This window comes from Sipha flava, unplaced genomic scaffold, assembly GCF_003268045.1.
Source record: "Sipha flava isolate LNK unplaced genomic scaffold, YSA_version1 111_pilon_pilon, whole genome shotgun sequence".
Lineage (NCBI taxonomy): Eukaryota > Metazoa > Arthropoda > Insecta > Hemiptera > Aphididae > Sipha > Sipha flava.
The window spans coordinates 1,177,476-1,199,566 of record NW_020271729.1 but is presented as its reverse complement, the minus strand read 5'-3'; the positions used below and the strand labels follow the sequence as shown (position 1 = coordinate 1,199,566).

The 22,091-nt window shown below is 30.3% G+C and overlaps 1 protein-coding gene across 1 annotated transcript; it reads left to right on the top strand.

The window, feature by feature from the left end:
- Positions 1–15,438: 15,438 nt before the first annotated feature.
- LOC112688948 lies at positions 15,439–22,091 on the top strand. The gene is made up of 4 exons (XM_025562398.1): positions 15,439–15,504; positions 15,575–15,685; positions 21,489–21,753; positions 21,991–22,091. The coding sequence occupies exons 1-4, from the start codon at positions 15,439–15,441 to the stop codon at positions 22,089–22,091; spliced, it is 543 nt and encodes a 180-aa protein (XP_025418183.1).

Sequence of the window (22,091 nt, the reverse complement as noted above, 5' to 3'; positions counted from 1 at the left end):
CTAGTTATTTCATAATATTATTTTATTTAGGTTATACAATACTAAAAAATACTCAAATTAGAAAAAAATATTATACAATACGCAGCAAATAATATCTAAACTAGTATTACCTTGCGATGACTAGTGGAATATTTTTCAAGTATTTCTGACGATGTAATTAACTAATAATCATGAACAAATCATCTTTCTGATAAAAACATCAAATAAAGCTACATGAAACTACGTGAAATAAGAAAAACACTATTTTTTCACACAATTTTTCAATTATTAATTTTTTAACTGAGGGTACTAAATTAGAGACTGGGGGTATTATAGCATCCCCAAGCACCCCTAGTTGCGTCTATGGCGGTGATTATCTATCGCAGCGATTATTATTCTAAAATGTAGCCGACCTAACCTAATACGAGTAGATTGCAGTACGAATGGCTTGCAAAATATTGTAATCGATTACTAGTGTTACTTATTTTTATTCGTAACATATTATTGCCGCACGTGATTGCTAACCCGATACGGATCACGATAACGCGCGTCGTATAATATCCAATGTTTTCTCAGGTCTGTATGGTCGTTGCAGCACCCGTGCACTTGCCGCTATCCCATTTTAGTACCTAATAAAAAGTAACGGCTCGATCATTTTACGGAGTATGGTTCACTCGTTGAGTTTAATAGCAACGTTAAATATTCTATATAGTCGCACACACGACACCAACAACAATACTTCAAATTTAACAACATGTGTAATGTATCGTAATGGGATGGAAACCAAAGGCTATAGTGTATACACGATTGTTTAGTCCGCGAACAGCCGTGAAAAAAAGCAAACATATTGTTTGTAACATATACATTTTGGTCCGAAAATAGTTTCACGCAGATAATGCATAAATTAAATAAACAAAACGTTCAATCGTTTAAAAATCAAACTACAATTATTTTATATCGATTACTGCGGATGTATTGAGGTAAACCGTTATTTTCAAAAAACTGTTTCGGATAGAGAAACCGTTGTACAGGCGCTCGCCCTACGTCCTTCTATATATATATATATATATATATATATACGTTATGTGTCGGCATTAGTAGGTATATGTGTTTACGATACACCGAATTAGGTCAACCCTTGTATTTAGGGTCACAAAAGGATTGACGTTATCCTAAACGTGGGACCGTATCCTTAAATAATTTCTTTTGGAATGTCGTAAATCGATAAACATTGTTACGTATTGGAAAAAATATTTCGTGGGAATTTATGGTGAATAATATATAAATGACATTATACTCGTTTGATGACTTTCGCCACTTTTTATTCAATTTTATTGTTCATTGCAGACATTCAAATATATAACACGTGTAATGTGATTATTTTACTCATAAATTTGTACATTTATTGTTTGTATAATGTTCAGATTACAGCCATGATAATTATTACAAAAAAATGCAATATAATAACTGTACTGAAAAATAGAACTCAAACTTTTGATATTTGATACAATGATATGCATATATCACATACAGAGCCGTATTTAGAATTTAAGCACCCCTGGGTACTTATAAAAATCCATCCCCGTTTTGTGGTAGAAAGAAGAAGGGGAATGCCCAATTTTCAAACAATATTGAATCTTCGTATCTATCTTTAAATAAATAAATTAGAGTGAAATTTTTTAACCTCGTATTACCTATAGTACTCGTAGATCTTATTCATGTTCTGATACGACGCAAAACACTATAAACAGATAATATATATAAATACATAGTTAAAATAATCTTGAATACAATTAATTATAATCACAATTAAATAATTAATATACACGATTTAACGATTTATTTTATTATTATTAATGTTAGATACCTTGAAGGTCTTTCAACTTAATAAGAAATTGCTGATAATGTAATGGTAATTCGTAAAGCTGTATTCGTACAGCAGGATAATATTTAGATTCTTCTAGTAAATCAACTATTTGTGTACCTGGATCACATAGGTTTTTAGCCATATTTCATACCAAGTTATTAATTCTTCTTCAAAATTATCAAAAAAAAGTCTATATAAGTGATTGATAGATTTAACTACATCGCTGATATAATTTTTTAGGGTATAAATTAAATAATAACAATTGTTTTAAATTGTCTTTAAGGAATTTAGACAGGGGCGTATACAAGGGGGGGATGTGGGAGTCAGATCTCCCCATAGGTCTTTTTAAAATTGTATAAAATAGTGTTTTAAATGTAAAGAAACTATAAGGAAACAAAAATATATTGCAAGGATTTATTGTAAATTATTATTTTGATACATTCAATATATATATATCTTTTGTTATTTATTATTTAAATGTGCAGGACTTAGGTTTAGGAATTTTCCTTCCATAATAATTTGTTTGCAACTGATCCCCCCCCCCCATATAAAAGTTATGTATACACTACTGAATCTATGATTAATTTACATTATTATGGAATATCAGCAGCGAATAAATAAATATTGTCTAAAAAAGTCATTAATATTATGACTTTGATAATTATCTCGTGTTTATCGGATACACAGTACACAGTAGGTATCTAATACATTACAGACATTTATAATCGCCTCAATTTGAAAAAATAAAATTATAAATCCATGTGCACACTGATAAATTAACTAGTAGAATTAAAAATATTTTAAATAAAATAAGCTCATTATTTGCAAAATGTATAGAATGATATTTTTTTTGTTCATTAAAAAATCTCATTGGTTGCAATATGGGCACTAAGTGGCCCCTATTAGCGAGCGCCCCTACAATAATTCACAATGAACACGGATATAGGATTCTACAGCCAAATTAATTTTAATCAATTCCCCTAGTTAAATAGACAAATAGAGTACGGTCATTTGATTTGTATTGTATAGGTACTTTACATTTTATATTTTTTTACACACATTTTTTCGTAATTTTGTCTACGATATGCGATGTTGTATGGGACAAGAATATTTTGTAGAATCTAATTGAACTTCTGGAGTCGTCTCCCGAACTTTGGAATTATACATTAAAAAAATATAGAAACAGGCAACAGAAGGCAAAATAAACAAAATTGATTGCAAATTCATTAAATAAAAATTAATAATGTAGAATTCTATAGAAAATTACATAATCTTCGGTATTAGATGAATAGCGAATTAAAAAAGATAAAGAATAAGAAAAGTGGAGCAGATGCCGATGATGTCATGAAAAGTTCTATAGAGTATTTTGATACTAAACTTTTGTGTTTGTTTTTCGACATGATTTGAACAACGGAAGTATACGAAGTATTGCCTATGAATGAGTATGAGATCAGTACAGTGCTCATTCAATCTATCGAGAGAAATATATTCAATAAACACAAATTTGTATTTTATTTACATATTTTTATAAACATGTATTTCAAATTCAAATTACAATTATGGAAATTTATTAAAATTAAAACTGTTGCTAAAATTATAATCCTTTATTTAATATTTGAACCCAGATAATTTGATTGTGATTTCGATCTCTAATAAATTGTAATCGTAATAAAAACACATTATAATGTTCTTGGCTGTGTCGAAGAATCAACAAATTTCAGATCTTGTTTCGTAACTGTAGATACCATTAAGAATATGTTTACTTTTTAACGGTTTTATGGATTATTGAATCACAACCAGCTTTGACATCAAACCAGTTAACGCATTTAATTTGACTTTGAGCATAATAGTGTACTTTGAAAGTCATTCTATATAGACAATGGCGACTAACGTTAGCTGTGGTGTAACGAACCATGAGAATGTTAAGCAAATCATTTACAGTCCAAAGAAATGCTCGATTTGTAAAAAAAGATGTTTCTTTCGACTAAGAAAAATGATAAAATGCATAGGTGAGTAAAGTATTTTAATACTAGAAATGTAATAATAAAAAAATAAATATTTTTATTGTAAATTTATTGTTTATGAAATTGTATATAATATACATATACATTAGCGTCGATACTCACGATGAATTTCTAATTAAAACATAAAATTATTTTTCGACAGCTTGTAAAACCGTTATGCACAGTAAGTGTTTTGTGGCGGCCAATCGATCAGCACGCAAAGTGACGGTGGACCATCGTTGCATTTGTGTCGATGCCACTGCAGTGGTGAAAGACGAATGGGTTCTGCCGTCAGAGAAGGCAGACAGCGAAGATGTCCTATTTCAGGCGACTGGAACGTTGGTACCGGACGAGATCCAGCCGGCTTCGACAGCGCGGCTCTCGTGGAAAATGCAGGACGAGGTTCTGCGGTCTTCGATTGCGGCTTTGAAAGAAGTGGAATACGATCAAGAAGCGATGCTGGCCGCAGCTTATACCGTAGGTATACTTTTGTACAAGTTAGAGGACGCGACAAAGACCGAGTTGAATAAACCCGACAGCGTAACAGTTGTTACAAGAAAGGCGCAGGAAGAAGTCCTGCGATCTTCAATTTCAGTTTTAAAGGAGGTGGAAAATGAACAAGAAGCGATGCTAGCCGCAGCTTATACCGTGGGTATGCTTCTGTACGCGGTAGAGGACGCTGTAAAGACTGCGGTGAATGAACTCGAAAACGCAACAGTTGTTGCAAGTAAGGTGCAGGATTGCACGGACAATGAGAACTTTTGATTCTCCGAAGTTTCAAATTGAATGTGTCAACGAAAAATCTATTCAATATCTATTCATTAATCATTTTGAATTCAGATTTCAATTGGTTTATTATTTAATTTTTAGTATTTTTATTATATTTACCTTATGTATATGTTCTTACATAAACTTTTTTTTTTGATTCTTATAATGTTTGTTACTACTCATTTTATAATTATATTGTTATGCTGAAATTATATTGTACTTATAAATTACACATATTTCTTTATTTTTTATATTCGTATCTTACCTGTATTCTTATACTAACATTTTTCAAAAAAAAGTTTTGAAAAAGCACAAAAAGCATTTTTAGAAATACCTCATTTTTTCGAAAGTTTTTATGTAGGTAATCAAATTTTTATTTTTGCACATCAAAACTTGAATCAAGACTTAAAAATGTAATATCACCTTACTCATATGCTTACTACCTAATGGTATCAAAAAAAAATTTAAAAACATTGTATGTTAATATATAATTTATTAGCTTTAATTAAATTTGTATACAATTATCACGGAATTGACTATTTTTACATACATTTTCAACTTTAAATCTTTATTAAAAGAAATCGGTCCATTAATTTAGCATGAAAAAATGAAATGTTAAATAATAATGAAAAATAATGTTAAATAATAATAAATAATAATGTTAAATAATGAACTCGGATAGAATAATACGTTTTGAATATTTGGTTAAAAAAAAATGTCTTTTTCGTTAAACAATAAAATGTTAAACAAGTTGATAAAAAAATAAAAACCTACCGACAATTGTATTTAACATAATAAAATATATAAATGGTATATTTTTATTTTGAGCTTTGCTGAAAATTGTTTTACTAAAGAAATTAGTTATAATTTCTTTAAAAATCAATATACCCATAACCACTATCGAGACATTTCGGCCATTTTCACGAATACTATTTTCGGGGAATGGTATTTTGCGCAAATTTTATTATTTGTAATTTGCGCCACCAATAGGTACATTTAAGCGTGTATGTAATTTGCGCCAAAATATAAAAATTAAATATGTATTTTGCGCCACAACAGAAAACGAAATAGAACATGTAATCTGAGCCACACTTTCAACTTTAATTGTTGGAATTTACCAGCAGATAGATTTACCCATAACACATCAGAAATACGATAATACCAATGCGTGCCGGATATATTATTGTTGAGTTCTAATAATAATAATAAGTAGAAGTGAAATCGAATAGGTACGTCTAATATAATAAAAATTATCAATTATTATAATATCGAATAATATTGAACAGCAGCATATTGATATTTACAATTAGTTCGATATTAATCGCGTGTGCGTTCATATTTCACATTTCAAAATTATATAAAGGAATGGATAAAAATTATTAAAATAATTGAAAGTGAAATTATTAAAAGTACTAGAGACAAAGACTTATTATTATTTAAAAATGTTACGAATCGAAAAGTTCATGAATCTAAAAATTGTCCAAAGCGATGGCTTTGTACTACCAGAACTTGCACACACATCTTTAGAAAATATTGTACAAATAGTTAAAATTGTAAATGAACATAACGGGCATGATCAACTAAGTATACACAGAAAAATATATTTAAATGGATGTAAGAGAAAAGCTATGGAAAATTTGTATACTAAACCAAGTAAGATATTACGAACAGAAATTTCTGAAAATTTATCTAATTTACAACCATTACTACCGATATATCATTAGTTCAACGAAATATATATAACATCCATAGAAAAATGGTGCCACCATTACCAAGAACATGGAAGAATTGCAAAAGGCTGTAATTAATTTTATATTAATTGGCCAATGGAATGGTTAAGAATACTGTATTTTAATCTGCTTAAAAAAAATTATTTAGTAATTTTAAAGTGGCGCAAATTACAATTTTAAAAAGATGACAAATGGCGCAAATTACATTTTTTGTAGGTACACGATGGCGCAGATTACTTAATGCCCTTTTATTTAGTTTTGTGTGGCGCAAATTACAACTTTAAATAGTTGCACAAATTACCAAAATTAATTTTTAAATGTGACGCAATTACATACATATTTTTTTGGGGGTGTTGTTTTTGATCCAAATTACATACGCCTATATTTTCCGATAATTATAGCGATCAAATACAGCTGTTGAGACGATATAATCGAAAATTAATCACTTACGCGTACACGTCTAAGTTGGCACAGCACATGTCGTATGTAAATTATGTGTTAATCGGTTCGCATATTGGCAGCCGATGCTTATTGCAGAAATTGGGGTAATAAAATAAATAATTCGAAAACCGAACGAGTGCTATTATATCTGTCTAGCGGTTACTCGTTAAAAAGAACCATTAAAAGGAAAAAAAATGTTTCATTATGAAAATTCTAGTACTCGTACACCTGCCATTTCTACTAGTGAAAATAATTTTAAAATAAGTATTTTTTTTTCCAACTCTCAACCAAGGAATTTCTTCTTTGAGTAGACGATTTCAACAATTGCAACACTTTGATGATTATTTTAGTTGTCTGTTTAATATTGAAAGTATTTTGTGAAATTGGAAAAAATAAGCATTTTCTGCAAGTGTTTGGTAGGGATAAGGAAGTAAGATTAAGTTAGGTTTATGAGTAAAATATTTAAATTACAAATTAAATTGTTTAACTTCTATTTTATATTATGATACCACAAAAAAAGTATTATACAATCAACTATCGAGAAATCGTAATAGCAAGGTTATTGATGTTTTAAGGTTGAACGGAACGTTACAAAACGCTCCATATTGTCATGTTATTATTGTTATCAATTACAACGGGGTCGGCAACCAGTGTCCCGCGAAGCAATTTTTTATGGCCCGCACAAAGGTGGTTAATTTTTGTGTTTTATTTTTGTTCAATACAATTTTCAATACTATTTAATCCTTTTTTCTTTATTAATAAAGTATAATCTAATCGTTAATAGTTAATGTTTATTCTATATAGTTATATAGTCAGTTTAATCTATAAAATTGTTATTATTATCTATCGGAGTTGAAGTTAATGATGGCTGCACTACTCAGTCATAGGATAAAATGAATATACTTATATATATCTAAAAATTAAAATTTTAAATATACTTTATCTATGTATTTAATACATATGTATCTAATATATTTAATCTATGGTCATAGTTACTTTGCGTTTGTAGCAATTAGTATTACACCGTGATTACGCCCGTACGTGTGACTGTTTGCGTTTGTAATAGTTTAATTTTACAAGTAAATCCAAACATTATGGCGACTAAAAAAAGAAAAATTTGTGATGAACATCGTTTTTTTTTAATAATTCTTGTATTGATTTATATTTTTCGTCAAAAACAAAGGTAAGCCATTATATTTAATTTGTCAAAAAATTTAATTTTTTTCTTAAAAGCAATTTTTTCCAGTAGCATTCATATTTTTTAAACTCATATTTCTATGTAAAATAATCAAATATAATAGCAATACAATTATTAGTATATATTATATGTAAATTTTTTTTTTTAATGTGGCCCATGATAAAAATTTGAAAAAAAAATATGACCTGCGTGGTTCAAAAGGTTGCCGACCCCTGAATTATAATAATATTCATATTTCATATCAATCAGCCATTTCACGTCTTCAAGATAAACCATTTTTTTTCCTACGTAGAATTTATAAAAACCTCAGAAAAATTTCGTCATAACCCCCAAACCCCATCACTAGTTGCGCCACTGGATCTAAGGATATCCGTTGTACCGAGCCGACGACGCGCAATCGACGGTGCGGCGCGTACATAAAACGAATCACCGTGTGAACCGACATTTTTTTTTGTTTTCCAAAACCGATATTTGTAATAATATTATTTATTTATTTATTTTTTTTTTAAAGGGATTTTAAACATGTCACACGCACTTACGAATACCCCATACAGACGATAGGATGTGCACGTACGTGTGATACACAATAAATACACACGCGCGCGAGATTGATTGATGACCATAATCGACTAGATTAGTTTAATGTGCACTGACCAAAATTAATTTTTCTACCCACACGTACACTATATATGTATGTATGTATGTGCACACGCGTTTAATGTTTGTTTTATCCATACATTTTTTTTATCATTCTTTAATGCCAAAAAACCGTTGACAGATGTACGTCGGTGTCGACCGTTCAGTAGTGTGTCGCGCCGACGACGAATTTATACGTTTAAATATCACACGCGGACGCGCGTACTATCCGCTCTCCCACCGGATCCCTTGTATACGTGTACGCGTGTGTGTAAACACCACATTATTATAATATTATTAATAACGCGGTAGTTCCGCTCCCACGGGATACGGGGCCAAAAGTTTTTGTTCTAGCAATAAATGACGGCGCGACGGGTTCACACCACGTACAGTCCTCCGGATGACGTAAGCCGGTAATCGAAATGTGTTGAATCGGCTTGAGCACCGCCTCCCCCCCCCCCCCCCCCCCCCCCCCCCCCCCCCCCCCCCCCACTGAACTATAGCTGTACGCGCGAACAAAAGTAGTGCACTAAGCTAAATCAAATTTCGCCTCCTCTAAAAAATCGATATCTTATTTTAACTTAGCCGCTCCCCCTACTTTCTATGTGTTTATTTATTTTAATTTTTTATTTTATTTATTAGATTATATATAAAAAAGACTTAAAAATTATTTCTATGATTATTACTCGAAATCCATCACTATCGCAACTATCGGAAATCGCGGAAGTCATTGTGTGGTTATTTATATTTTGGATAATTGAAAATGCCCAGTGTAAGCCGTAATGTAAAATAATATAATAACTTTAGACAATATTATTTTATTATACGGGTAAGTGGTTTTCATGAATAAATCAGTTTAAATATTTTTCTTATAAAACACCGATAGAACTAAAAATGGTCAATTTTGAAAATTCCACCCCTGTTAAAGTGCCGCTCCAGACTAGCTCGCATATACCCTGAGCCTGCCTTGAGTACGAACCATATCATTTGTTGTTGAAAGTGTTCCGACGAACGGCTGTGAAAACACGACCCAAAGTAACAAGTACTTACGAGTAATGCACCGCTGTGTCTAGAGGTGACGATAAAAACGAGTACATATTCAAATGTTTCCATGTGGATTTAAGCGATGAGTCCGGCGATTGAATTTTGATACAGGGTATAAAATGTAAACGATGAGAAAATGGGTTGCAATTGTTTTCAATTTTGTGTTCAATTCGTGTCAACCCGTGAAGGACGCTATTCGCACTAATGAAATCTGAAATGATTAATCTTACGGTGCTTGAATAAATATATTATTACGTAGTGTAGCGGGTGAGGTTTAAAACATAATCAATCCGACGAAACAGTTATTTTGTAAAATATTATCTTATAATTTAAGAATAAAAATTATTTTGGGAGATGATATATCAATTTCTTTATCCCTTAATATGTCACTATAATACGAGTGTGTATGCGTCACATATCTGTCGTTACGTAAATGTCGTTTAATATTACAGCAACAATATTTTGGCGAAATCTAATCAGCCGTTTGACTATTACAGCAACCTCATGCTACATAAAACTACGTGCGTTTTACTTTATTCATTTTGGTTTTTATCTTCACGAGCTGTCGTAAAGTGTATCGTTTAATCCGATTTCCGTTATGGTACAACAATTGTGCTTGATCCTAAAAACGGGCTAATAAATAATATACAAGTCATGTGCGCGACAAATCAAACGAGTCAGTCAATGAAGTACCTATGTATATTAATAAATAATAATAAACTATAATAAATGCTACTTTAGATCGACTAGAGATATAAAAAATAAAAACTATTGTCATCGAGTTTAAAGCTATTGAGAACACCCTAAATCGCGTACACGATTTCTATATAGGGGCGGTTAATTGAGATTTCGTCAAAACTGTAATATTATAATACGCATTACCATCTTTTACGATCGACAGCATAATTCTATAAATGACCATTCTATTTTCCGTATTATCCGTTACATAGAGGTTATTTCTGTTATGTGTTACTGTTAACATTTTATATCAGTGGATTAATACGCAGAAAGTTGATATTATACAATAAATCTTATTAAAATCGATTTTTTTCGTGAGTTAAGCATTACTGAAATTGTATTGTGATAGTATTTTTTTCTATCGCAAACCAGGATATATCTAGGAATATTTATAAGTTATACGTGTTCGTTTTATTTTTAGTTTTTATACTTTTTTCTTGAAATTTTAGTTCGAGTTATATTGAGTATATCTATATATAAACCAAATGCCACTCACAGATCACCACTGCATTTAAAAAATTACCGATCTATCAACTTGCAATGTGACATAGTGGTTCCACTTAAATTCTAGATAAGTAATAGGAAAGGATTTTCCTACATTCAACCCTTAAAAAGTAAAAAGGTTAAAAGAGGTAAAAACGAAAAGTGGTAAATATGAAAAAAACTACCTAGCCTAGAAAGGAGGTACAATAAAAAAAGGCATAAAATATTAACTGGACATTCATACAAAATTAAAAAGTTAAATGTAATTAATATAACACAAGAGATTCAATTCGTCTCAATGTTAATAAGATAAATAAATAAGAATCCGTTTAAAAAAAAGGCAAGTACTACTTACTAATTCGTTAAATTCCAAAAACAACATAATGTATGAAATTAAATTTTAATATAGTGGTCTCTCCAGTACTCTAAACTTACAATGTGAAAGGATTTTAAGAAATATTGGCTCCGACAAAGAAGGTTTACGATGCACAGTCGAGTAATCATGCGTACAACCAAAACTACCATACCGATTCATTTTGAAATTTCGTTTTATTTGTTATACAACCGAAAGTTACTCCAAACAAGGCTAAAAAAATAGTCCTTACACTAATAATTTATTAAAAACTATGTCAAAACTATTCCGTGCAAAGTCGGGTAATTCAGCTAGTATACACCGAAAAAAATATTGGTGGTAATAACAATAATATAGTATTGTCAAGAGTCAACAGTGAGTATCTTGTTGCGAGAAATATTTTCTTGTAAGGTAAACAATATGTCTTGTTAAAATAATATTAAGTATTATCAATATAACAAAAAACAGGAACAATATTTATAGACTACTAAAATTGGATGAATCATTTTGAAACATACTGTATCTTGTTAATACGACAATAATATAAAATTGATTAGACATAGTTTTAATTTTATGATAATTATAATACAATTTATAATATTATCTTGTGAACCCTAAATAACCGCCATCGGTTCATTATCTGCGTTATCTTCTCGCATTGTACGATTACGCCTCACAAGTTGCACTTATCGTTCATTTTTGAAGTTCTATTAAAAGTTGTCGGTGTACCGTGTGTCATATTTATTTAAAAAGTTTGTGATTTACCTTTTCATTTAAAGCTACGTTCATTCGGCTTTTGCGAATTGTGTTTGTAAAATTGTTTGACAAACGACTTCGCTGGACTATTACACCAAAACCTCATGGTAAGAAAATGATTTGTTATTTGTGTAATGTTAACGTTGGTGATATGCAAGCTTTGGTGGTGCATTTTAAAATTATTCATTTCTTGAAATCGGACGGTTCTTATAGATGCTTGGAAAATGCTTACTCTCAGTCGTTTAACTGCTTATCTTCATTTAAAAGGCATGTAAATAAAAAACACATAATTAGTGATGACGTTTTGCAAAATATATTTACTTAAAATATTAATGTAGAAGTATCCAAAAAAATTAAACTGAGTTATGACCCAAGTTTAGATTTAGAAGAAACTTTTCATGATAAACTTACAGATAATTTCAATTTTGAAAACTCAACTAAAGTGTTATATGAATCAACTGTGAAATTTATCTTAATTATTTACAACAACAATAATTTTAATATTAGTGATTTTCACTACATTCAATCTGGTGTAAAAGAATACATTTTAAAGCCAAAGGCTCATTTACTTAAAAATGTAGTTAATAAAGATATTAAAGAACCCAGATTATTATAAACTTTTAACCGATTAGAAACTGTAATTTTAAATCCTTTTATTTACTGTTCTACAGAATACCGTTTAAACAAATGGTTGATTGATAATAAACTCTTGTCAAATATCCAACAGATAAATATTAATAATGAGCTAAGTGCTGTAAGTCATGGATGTGAAATTTATTACAATGAAAAAATTACCAAAGGGACTCTTTTGCTACTAAAATTACAATTCAAGCATTTTTTTGAAAAAAGCAATAACTTTAAAATGATGTATGACCGTCTTTTAAGTTTAAAAGCATCTCGGCATGTTCTTTCAAATTTTGTCCAAGGAAAATTGTGGGAAAAAAAATAACTCAATTTGAGGGAAAAATTGTTTTTCCATATTTTATTTACATTGATGATTTTGAGATAAATAACCTTTTAGGATCTCATGCTACTTACCAGTTAATTGCTGCCATTTATTACAGTTTTCTACTTGTTGAAAACAATTCAAAACTATCAAATATATTTTTAGCAACACTGATTAAATCTGCAGATCTTAAAGAGTTTGGAAATGACCTATGTTTGTTACAATTAATTAATGAAATTAATTTTCTTAAAGAAAAAGGACAAAGTATTTCAACAGGATATGGTGAATTTCATTTATATTTTATGCTTGATTTAGTATTGGGTGATGATTTGGGACTCAATAGTATACTTGAGTTCAGTAAATCGTTTTTATCAAATTATTATGGTCGATTTTGTAAAACATATAAAAGTATTGCCCAAAAGCTTTGTGTAAAAAATATATTATGTATGCGTAACAGAATAAATTATTCAGATGATGTGGCTAAGATGGATTTCAATGAAACTGGTATTAATAAAAATTCAATTTTAAATTCAATAAAAAGTTTCCATGTCAATGAAAATTATTATGTGGATGTAATGCATGATGTGTTTGAAGGCATTTGTCACTATGATATGTGTCATATCATTAAATATTATGTTTATACTGCTCAAATATTTTTATTATATATAGTTGAAGTTGATAATATTTCATCTGAAATATCAGTAAATCATTTAAACAAATGTCATTTGAAAATGTCTGCGAAGGAGATGATGTCATTTATTCATTTTTTCACAATTGTGGTTGGAGATTTAATTCCTGATGACGATGAAGTGTGGACATTTTTCTTAAACCTGTTAAAGCTCACTGATTTACTTCTCTCATATAATTTTACCGAAGGCAAAATTATGGACCTTAAACAAATAATAAGTCAACATAACTCAATGTATATTAGACTGTTTAACGATACTTTAAAACCCAAACACCACTTTTTAATTTACTACCCAACTATTATTCATTACTCTGGGCCCCCTAGATTTTATAAGTGTTTTAAATACGAAAGGAAACATAGAAAATTAAAAATGTATGCTCGAACTACAACATCCAGGAAAAATATAACTTTGTCTTTAGCAAGAAAATGCCAGTATAAGTTTGCTCACATCCTTTTACAATCCAGTGCTCAAGAAATCATAATAAAAGAATAGCACAAAATACATAGTTTAAATTCAGATAATATATGCAAAATTCTTTCTCTATCATCTGTTGATTTTTGTTGTTACAACCAATTAGAATTTATGGGAACAATTTATAAAAAAGGATATTATATGACAAAATTTATGGAAGAGATGAAGTTGTTTGAAATTATAGGAGTAATATTTTTTAATATACCGGGTAAAAAAATTTACACTCCAGCTAAGCAAATTAAGATTATCAACTTTAATTCACACTTTGAAGCATTTGAGGTAGATTGTGATAAAACTGTTGTTGAAGATTGTGTAATTTATAATGTAGACGAATTTAGTGGACCACCAATTAACATAACACCATCACCATCAGGATAATTAATGATTCGCCTTAAAGAATTTTTTTTAACATTTATATACTCATGTACCTACCTACTTATTGTAAATATTATGCTTTTCAAATATAGATTACTTACATACTATACATATATATGGTATAATGTTTAATATTATAATATTATAATGTATAATATTTATTGTATAATGAAGCAATTTGAAATTTGTGACAACTTACAAGAATCTTTACAATCAAATAATGAAAATAATAATTTTGCAAGTATTTTTAATTTTTAACTTATAAATTTGTATGAATCTCATATTTTTCTCTGCATTCTTTTAGTTCCTGCAATGGTTTTAACATGCTATACTTACTATAAACAAATATAGTTAATCATTGTTTGTATATTAATAGAGTTTAGATCCAGAATATTCTGCTATTGTAATGCCACTAGTACCAGGGTAAATCTATCCAACTGAAGATCTTCAACCTCTACTACACTTGCTCAATGATTGGGGATTGGAATGCGTTTATCAAACATTGCTTGGTTAGTTAGTTAAAAAACAATAAAATCATTGTTTATTATAAATTATTACAATATTTTTGACAATATTCTATACATTTTTTTTAGCTGAATCAATAGATCTGAAAGTGATGAAATTGTTAAAAGATGAAGATTGTAAAGAATTATTGAATACATTTCTATTAACAATTCGAGTTTTGTTCATTAATAATTTAGAAAATTGGAAAAAAAAGTTTACCTGAAAATGGAAATATTAGTAGTACAATTCCACAAAATACTCCTATCACAAAAACATTTCAGCAACAAAAATCTGTAGTTCATGATATGGGTTATATTGATATGGGTGTCATATTGAACGCATCAACTACTGGTGGAATGATATTAGATTATTATAAAACTAACAATAGGTTTAATAATAATATTAGATCATTATTAGTAGATGTCATAATTAGTTACATCAATATCAAAAAAGTCACTATGATGGTCAATTTTGCTGATTTTACTGGTGATCAAATAATTTCTATGTTTCCATCAGAAGTAAAAGTAAGTTATAGAAGTAATAAGTAATTACATAACTGGTACTAATAATAATTGTTTAAAAAATTAATTTTAGGATACATATTTTATGGAGTACAAATCAAACAAGAATCCAAAAGGAAAACTTTACTCAAAGTTTTATAATTTCATGAGGTTCTTAAAATCAACTGGTCTTGTTACATCAAATGTAAAAAAATTTTGATAAGCCCATTAGTCATAAACATAGTATAGATTTTGGTAAGATATTTTTAACTCACTGCCTAGGGGCTAGTACTTATGATGTATTTTTACTTAATACATTTGTGATATGCATCAGAACCAGAAAAAGATGATTGTTGAATAAAAGTTGTCAACATTAACAATAGGTACCATACATATATAATATAATACCGTATAATACCTTTCAAAGTAATTTACAATTTCTAATATATAATACCTTTTGCTAATTCCGTAAATTGAACCTTGTCAAGTTTTATTATCTTTTGTATATATACAATATATAAATATTTTATAATAATCTATTAAAAAATAATTTTATCACTTTATCTTATTTGATTTTATAGCATATAATTTCTAACTGGTGACTATACCGAGCATACGACTATAATATTCTAATGAAATATAAATAATAACGCAGAACAACGGCATGTGAGTTGCTATAAAATACCATATATGTATAATATGTGACTACGACCTAACCTCTGATAATAATAATATCTGATATATATTCCCAAGTATATTTTATTTTTATTGAAGTGTCGGGAAAAAAAAATGAACAAGTTGCTCGACGCTCGATTTAGTCACGGACATGTTATTGTTATACAGTACAATTAAAGATGTTCAAAGTCAATTGCTGCTGAAAATATTTTATTAACCTCGAGCTTCGGCTTATATCAAAGGCTCGTTTATAAGGCTAAATAGTTTATTCATTAAATTCATTATTGACAGTAGAATGTAGAGTGCAGTTGTTGTTAATAATTGTCATAAACTTTTTCCATTACAAAACCATTGATGATGATGATATAGATTATTAATTTTAAGAAGTTTTAATATAGATAAATTTTTAATCTAAAAAATGCAAAGGTCCGCGTAAACAGTCATTCAACTAACACAAAGTTATTTCATTGGATACCAATACACATTTTTTGTACGCACATATATTATTCCAATAAATTATATACTAAAACATTAATGTCAAATTATTTATTTCAACATAAAATGTTTAAACTATACTTTGAATAACCTTTTAAAAACGATTGAATATTTATATGAGCGTAAAATTGATAAGAAATCAGACACTTGAAGTATGGTATCTTAAGTTCCGAATAAAGCAGTATACAAAATTACGAAGACATATTTGTAATTATGTGATAATCGTTGGTCACTTGATCGGTATATGTGTATAGCCTACATTTGTCGTAATAATAAAATTGTTACAAGTAATCACAGCACGCCCGAGTGACTCGAATAAAAAAAATGAAATAAAATCAATTAGATACTAATTAAATCGATATATGCAAATGATTTCTTTTGAGTAAAATAAAAAATACAACGTTTAAAGTACAATTAATTATTATGTCTGAGGCACCTACTACATACCAGTTATGAACCGTATATCTACCACGTTGTATCAATATAAAAATTAATTCAATTACACACAATGCCGACAAAATGATATCATGTACTCGTATACGCGTGTAATTCACGTCCTAGGAGAAACGCAGTGCGTCGGGTGACATGAAGAGCTCATCGGCTTGTAATAGAAACATAATGTTTTTCCGCGAAAACTTCAAACACGTAATTTAGGGGGGAGGTAAAAGCGATCCTCCCCTCCCAAACATTTATTTTAATAATCACGAATTAAGATGTACGATATATAACAATTTGTTGGACATTATTTAAGCCTCAATCATTTTGAAGATGGTTAATCTCCCCTCTCATCACAGCACAAAATAAGCGTACATTTAATGTGTCTGGATTTCGAACAACACGATTTAGGTGAGTTCGCGGCAAAATAGAAAATAAATGGAATTTCAACTACCACGCGCGTCCTTGTTCGCTATTCCTTATCTGTAACAACATTTACAATAGTTACGATCAATATAATATGGTAGACGAGCACGGGCCTCGGCGTGTCGGGCATACAGTGCTTAGTGCCATGGGTAGGGTCGGTGCAACTAAATAATGCGACCTGGGCGAAACTTCAAAATACGCCCTTAAGTATTTTAATTTATAAAAAAAAACTCACAAAGAAACCGAATATTTTTTATAGATGTAATATAAATAATGATTTTTCCTTATAATTACGTAAACGTAATTTAATTGTATTCAAATCAATAACTTATTAAAATATAAATATACATAATAATCATAAGTATAGTTCATAGGTTTAACGTGATAATATTTATAAGTCGTATAAGTAATTACATGAATGCACAATATTGCTTTTAGTTATAAGTAACAGTTAAATTGGAAATTTTTCATTTTCGCGCCCGGAGCACAGGCACCTTGGTACCCCCCATGTTACGGCCTTGGTCATGGGATACGAGTCGCGCGACGTCGGCCGAACGAATCGAACGTTTTTTAATTATTACTAATTTTTCTCTCTGTGAGTGCACTTAAAACGTGGGGACGAGGTGTAGGAGGAAAACGATCCGAGAGCATGTGCGTGTGCATACCGCGCGGTGTCATACATTTCCCGTCGCCGACGGAATCGCGACCGAAAATTTCTTCCCAACAGCCGCGTACACGGTTTTTTTTTTTAGCTATTGTGAGAACTGTCGTCGAGGGGAAAATCTCGCGCCGGATTTTTTGTTTTCGTATTTTTTTTTGCCCCTCCCTCGACACTGCGCTTTTTCACGTAACACATCGTTGGTACTCCATTGCAATCGTATTGCACACGGGGATCGCGTCTATGTTGCCGCATTCCGATCCGGCGCTGTTCGTCGTCCCACGCACGCGGGCGACGTACGCGGACGAGATCGCAATAAATCCATCCGTTGGCGACACGGTCGATTCGGACGAGGAACAAAAAAACGACAATAGATCGAAAAAACCGACGGGCAGACGACGTGTGCGCATTCGTACCGTACATGTTATTATTATTAACATGGCATTCGCCTGTACATGCATAGAACGCGGGTGTGTACACGTGCGAGACGTAAACAAACGTTACGACGACGGGAAATAAAAAATATTATAATAATCGCGCGCGAATACGGGCCCGTCTACGAGACGATAGAATAATGAATCATTGTTAAAGATAATTCACACGACTGGTTTTCGTAAAATATTGTATCTGAAACGGTTCTCAGCTGCAAACCGCCGAAACGTCGTCGTAACGACGTTGGCGGGGGAGATGTTAATTTTAATCGTTTACACACGTTATCGATGGCGTAGCGAATAAGTGTGATAAGTGACGTCTTCGTAATTGTTCGGGAGAATGATTTTTTTAGTTTGAGCTGTTCAAAAATAATTCGAAAACGTAACGAAGAACTTATCGTTATATTTTCCTTAACGTGTAATGAGTGATGAGGATTAAAAAATCTGAAACTACCACGTTTGTATTCTTAAAAAAAATATTGTACTCAACACATTTTGTACACGTAAATAGTAATACTTAAACTCAGGGCCGTAGCAAGGGGGTGGCGAGAGGTGCCTATGCCCCGGGCGCAATTCCCGGAATAACGTAAAAATGAAAATCTTGCATTTAATGTTAAAAATTACAACGGTCAATGTAGTATATTTTGTTTTCCAAATTTTTAACATCCTTCATATTAATTAAAACAATCATTGACAAATAACATCTAATAAGCATAATATTTTTAAATTAAAAATACATAAGGGCACATTATGAAGTTTCACCCCGGGCGCAATGTTTGGTTGCTACGGCACTGCTTAAACACATCACACTTTTCTTCTAATCTCGATAAAGAATAACAATTACTTGTTATAATTTCGTTAGTGCATAATGTACAGAATTTTATGATTAAATTGAATATGCACTCCACTAATTTTTCAAAAAAAATTCACTTATCACACTTGTGCGCTACGCCATCGATATTTGGTTTTTCACGCCGTAAACGTAAAAATTAATGTCCGCGCACAAGTCGCGGCAAACGACAGACGAACGAACTTGCGTGGCGAAAGTACACTGGAGTTGAATGGTCAAATTGAGATAGTAAATCGAAGAAAGCGGGGGTGACGTGAAAGGAAAAGGAATACAAATAAAACAATTTATAAGAACGTATCGATCTGATTTAAATGCAAATGATTTCTCTTGAGAAAAATGTTGCGTACCTGTCCAAGTGTTTTTATATTTCATGTAAAATTATGCTAGCAATGAACTGTGTACAACGTTAATTTCAAAACCGATGGTTATTGTCTGTTGTGTTTAGATGACGTGAAATAATATTATAGTGGCACGCGAATACGGTTATCGGTCACCAAGACGACGGAATAATAAAGAATAATGTTATTACATATATATTATTTCTCCACCGTAAATGTCGTCGCGTGGTACGAAAAATAAAAATAAAAATACCCGAGGCATTAAAAAATATAGTCGTTAACACGTTATTGCGCTGCTTTTGTCGAATACGTGTTAACATATCCGTGTACGAATCGCAAACGGACGGACGGACGGACGTAAATCTCTTAAATTTTATCTTCCGTACATATCGGCTGTATAACACGTTTCGCCATGGACTTTTTACCCGGCGTACGTATACAATTTTTTACGCGTAAAATCATATTAAAATATAATATGTGTGTAATTTTAAGCGCAATAAATGGTCAACCATGTATACTTTATCGAATATAAAATATGCACGTATATGTAAATATACTGGTGTACATACATCCTTTCCGTCGCCCCTCTCCCCGTTCAATTGCTGACATTTATAATAAGCAACGCGGAATGACTGCATCTAACGAGTTTTTTTTTTTTTTTGGAGAAGTAAAAATCTCTTTATCGCATTCGACTTTAATGACTATGTACACACTACAACCTTGTACATGTACATAAATATATATTTGTGTGTGTGTATATGTACATGTATATACGCACCACCGGTTCCGGCAAAATGTAGTCGTCGTACACATATAAATATAAGTAGTGTATTTCATAAAAATATTTATATTTTTTTTTTAGTTATGCTCTTTTTCACAATCATTCGTACGTAAGAAAGTTAAGATTTAGAGGTACATTCAATATACTGTCTTGAAAACAAAAACATTCAAATCAAATATAAATTGACTAAATTAAAGGGGTGTGTATTTTCGATTTCATCATCGAAAGTAACATACGCATTATTAATCATTATCATTGATTATAATTTATAAATACTGTATACTAGTATTTATAATCTATGTCGCGATCATAACACAATCGTGTTATTATTTCAGAAAATTAAGATAATCATAAAAATGTGAAACTTTAATTTCTAGCAAAGAAATATTATTTAAAATTAACTTAACTGACATGACCAGTAATATATATTCTCCATAGGAAGTAAATATTTTGATTGAAAAAATTTGACAAACGAATTATTTGATAAGATTTCAAAAATGTAATTTCTTGAAACGTATTCGTTAAGAACCTGTAATAATATAATAACATTAATGGTGCGTTTTACTTGATTTACCACGGGATGGTTGAAATTCACTTCTTACCTAAAAAGAAAAAAAAATGGTCGAACTGCACACGTTCAAAAGAGGAGTTAAAATTTAAGCTACTTTCTACTATAAACATTCAGATATATGTGCAAAAAAAGTAGTTTTAACCATATTGTTGGATATAGCTAAATATTTTTTGTATATAAGAAGCGTACAAGAAAAATGTTAGGTTTTCACTATACACGTATTCAAATCATTTTCATACAACGTTATTCTTTTAAGTGTTGTGATAAGTTCCGATGGATATACATAATGTTTACAAATAATAATCTGTGAGATCTATTATTTGTTTTTAGAAAGAAAGTACATTTTTAAAAAATAGAAATAAGCAGAAAGCCAAATTATACATCAAAGAAAAAAATGTAATGCCCTTGGTAAACCATTTGACTAGCACGTTGTTATTACACGAACCCGACGATCCAGTAGCATTTCTCAAACTCCAGGTGGAAGATATGATTAATTTTCGAGACCATCAGGGCAAACCACCAATTCTGTTCAAGAAAGACCATTTAATAAACGTTTTTAAGGGTGTTGACTATTTAAATATTGGTTCGATTGATTTGAAACAATACTTTAAAGGTGAGTTTAACCATTATCAGCATATACTTATGTGTTTAAATACACTTTTTAATTGATCTTCGGAAATTTAATTTTTATTAAGTATTTATAATTATTTCACAAACTGATGTGTCTAATCTAAGAATTTAAGTAGTATATTATGAATGTAAATTTATTAATCAGATGGTATTTTGAGAAATTGGTTTAAAAAACGTTTTATTACGTACTTTAAAATGTTTAATTATAACAACTATTTAGCTATGAATATGCTGGGATTGAATGAAAACGATTTCAATAAAAGTCCACAAGTAGTCGAAAACAATAGAATTGAATGTAAAATATTCGTGAGTGAAGCGTGA

Coding starts and splice junctions, on each gene's coding strand:
- LOC112688948 (XM_025562398.1), top strand. CDS start 15,439: ATGATGGTCAATTTTGCTGATTTTACTGGTGATCAAATAATTTCTATG. Junction 15,505..15,574: donor TGTTTCCATCAGAAGTAAAA/GTAAGTTATAGA, acceptor AATTAATTTTAG/GATACATATTTTATGGAGTA. Junction 21,754..21,990: donor TTTGAAACAATACTTTAAAG/GTGAGTTTAACC, acceptor ACAACTATTTAG/CTATGAATATGCTGGGATTG.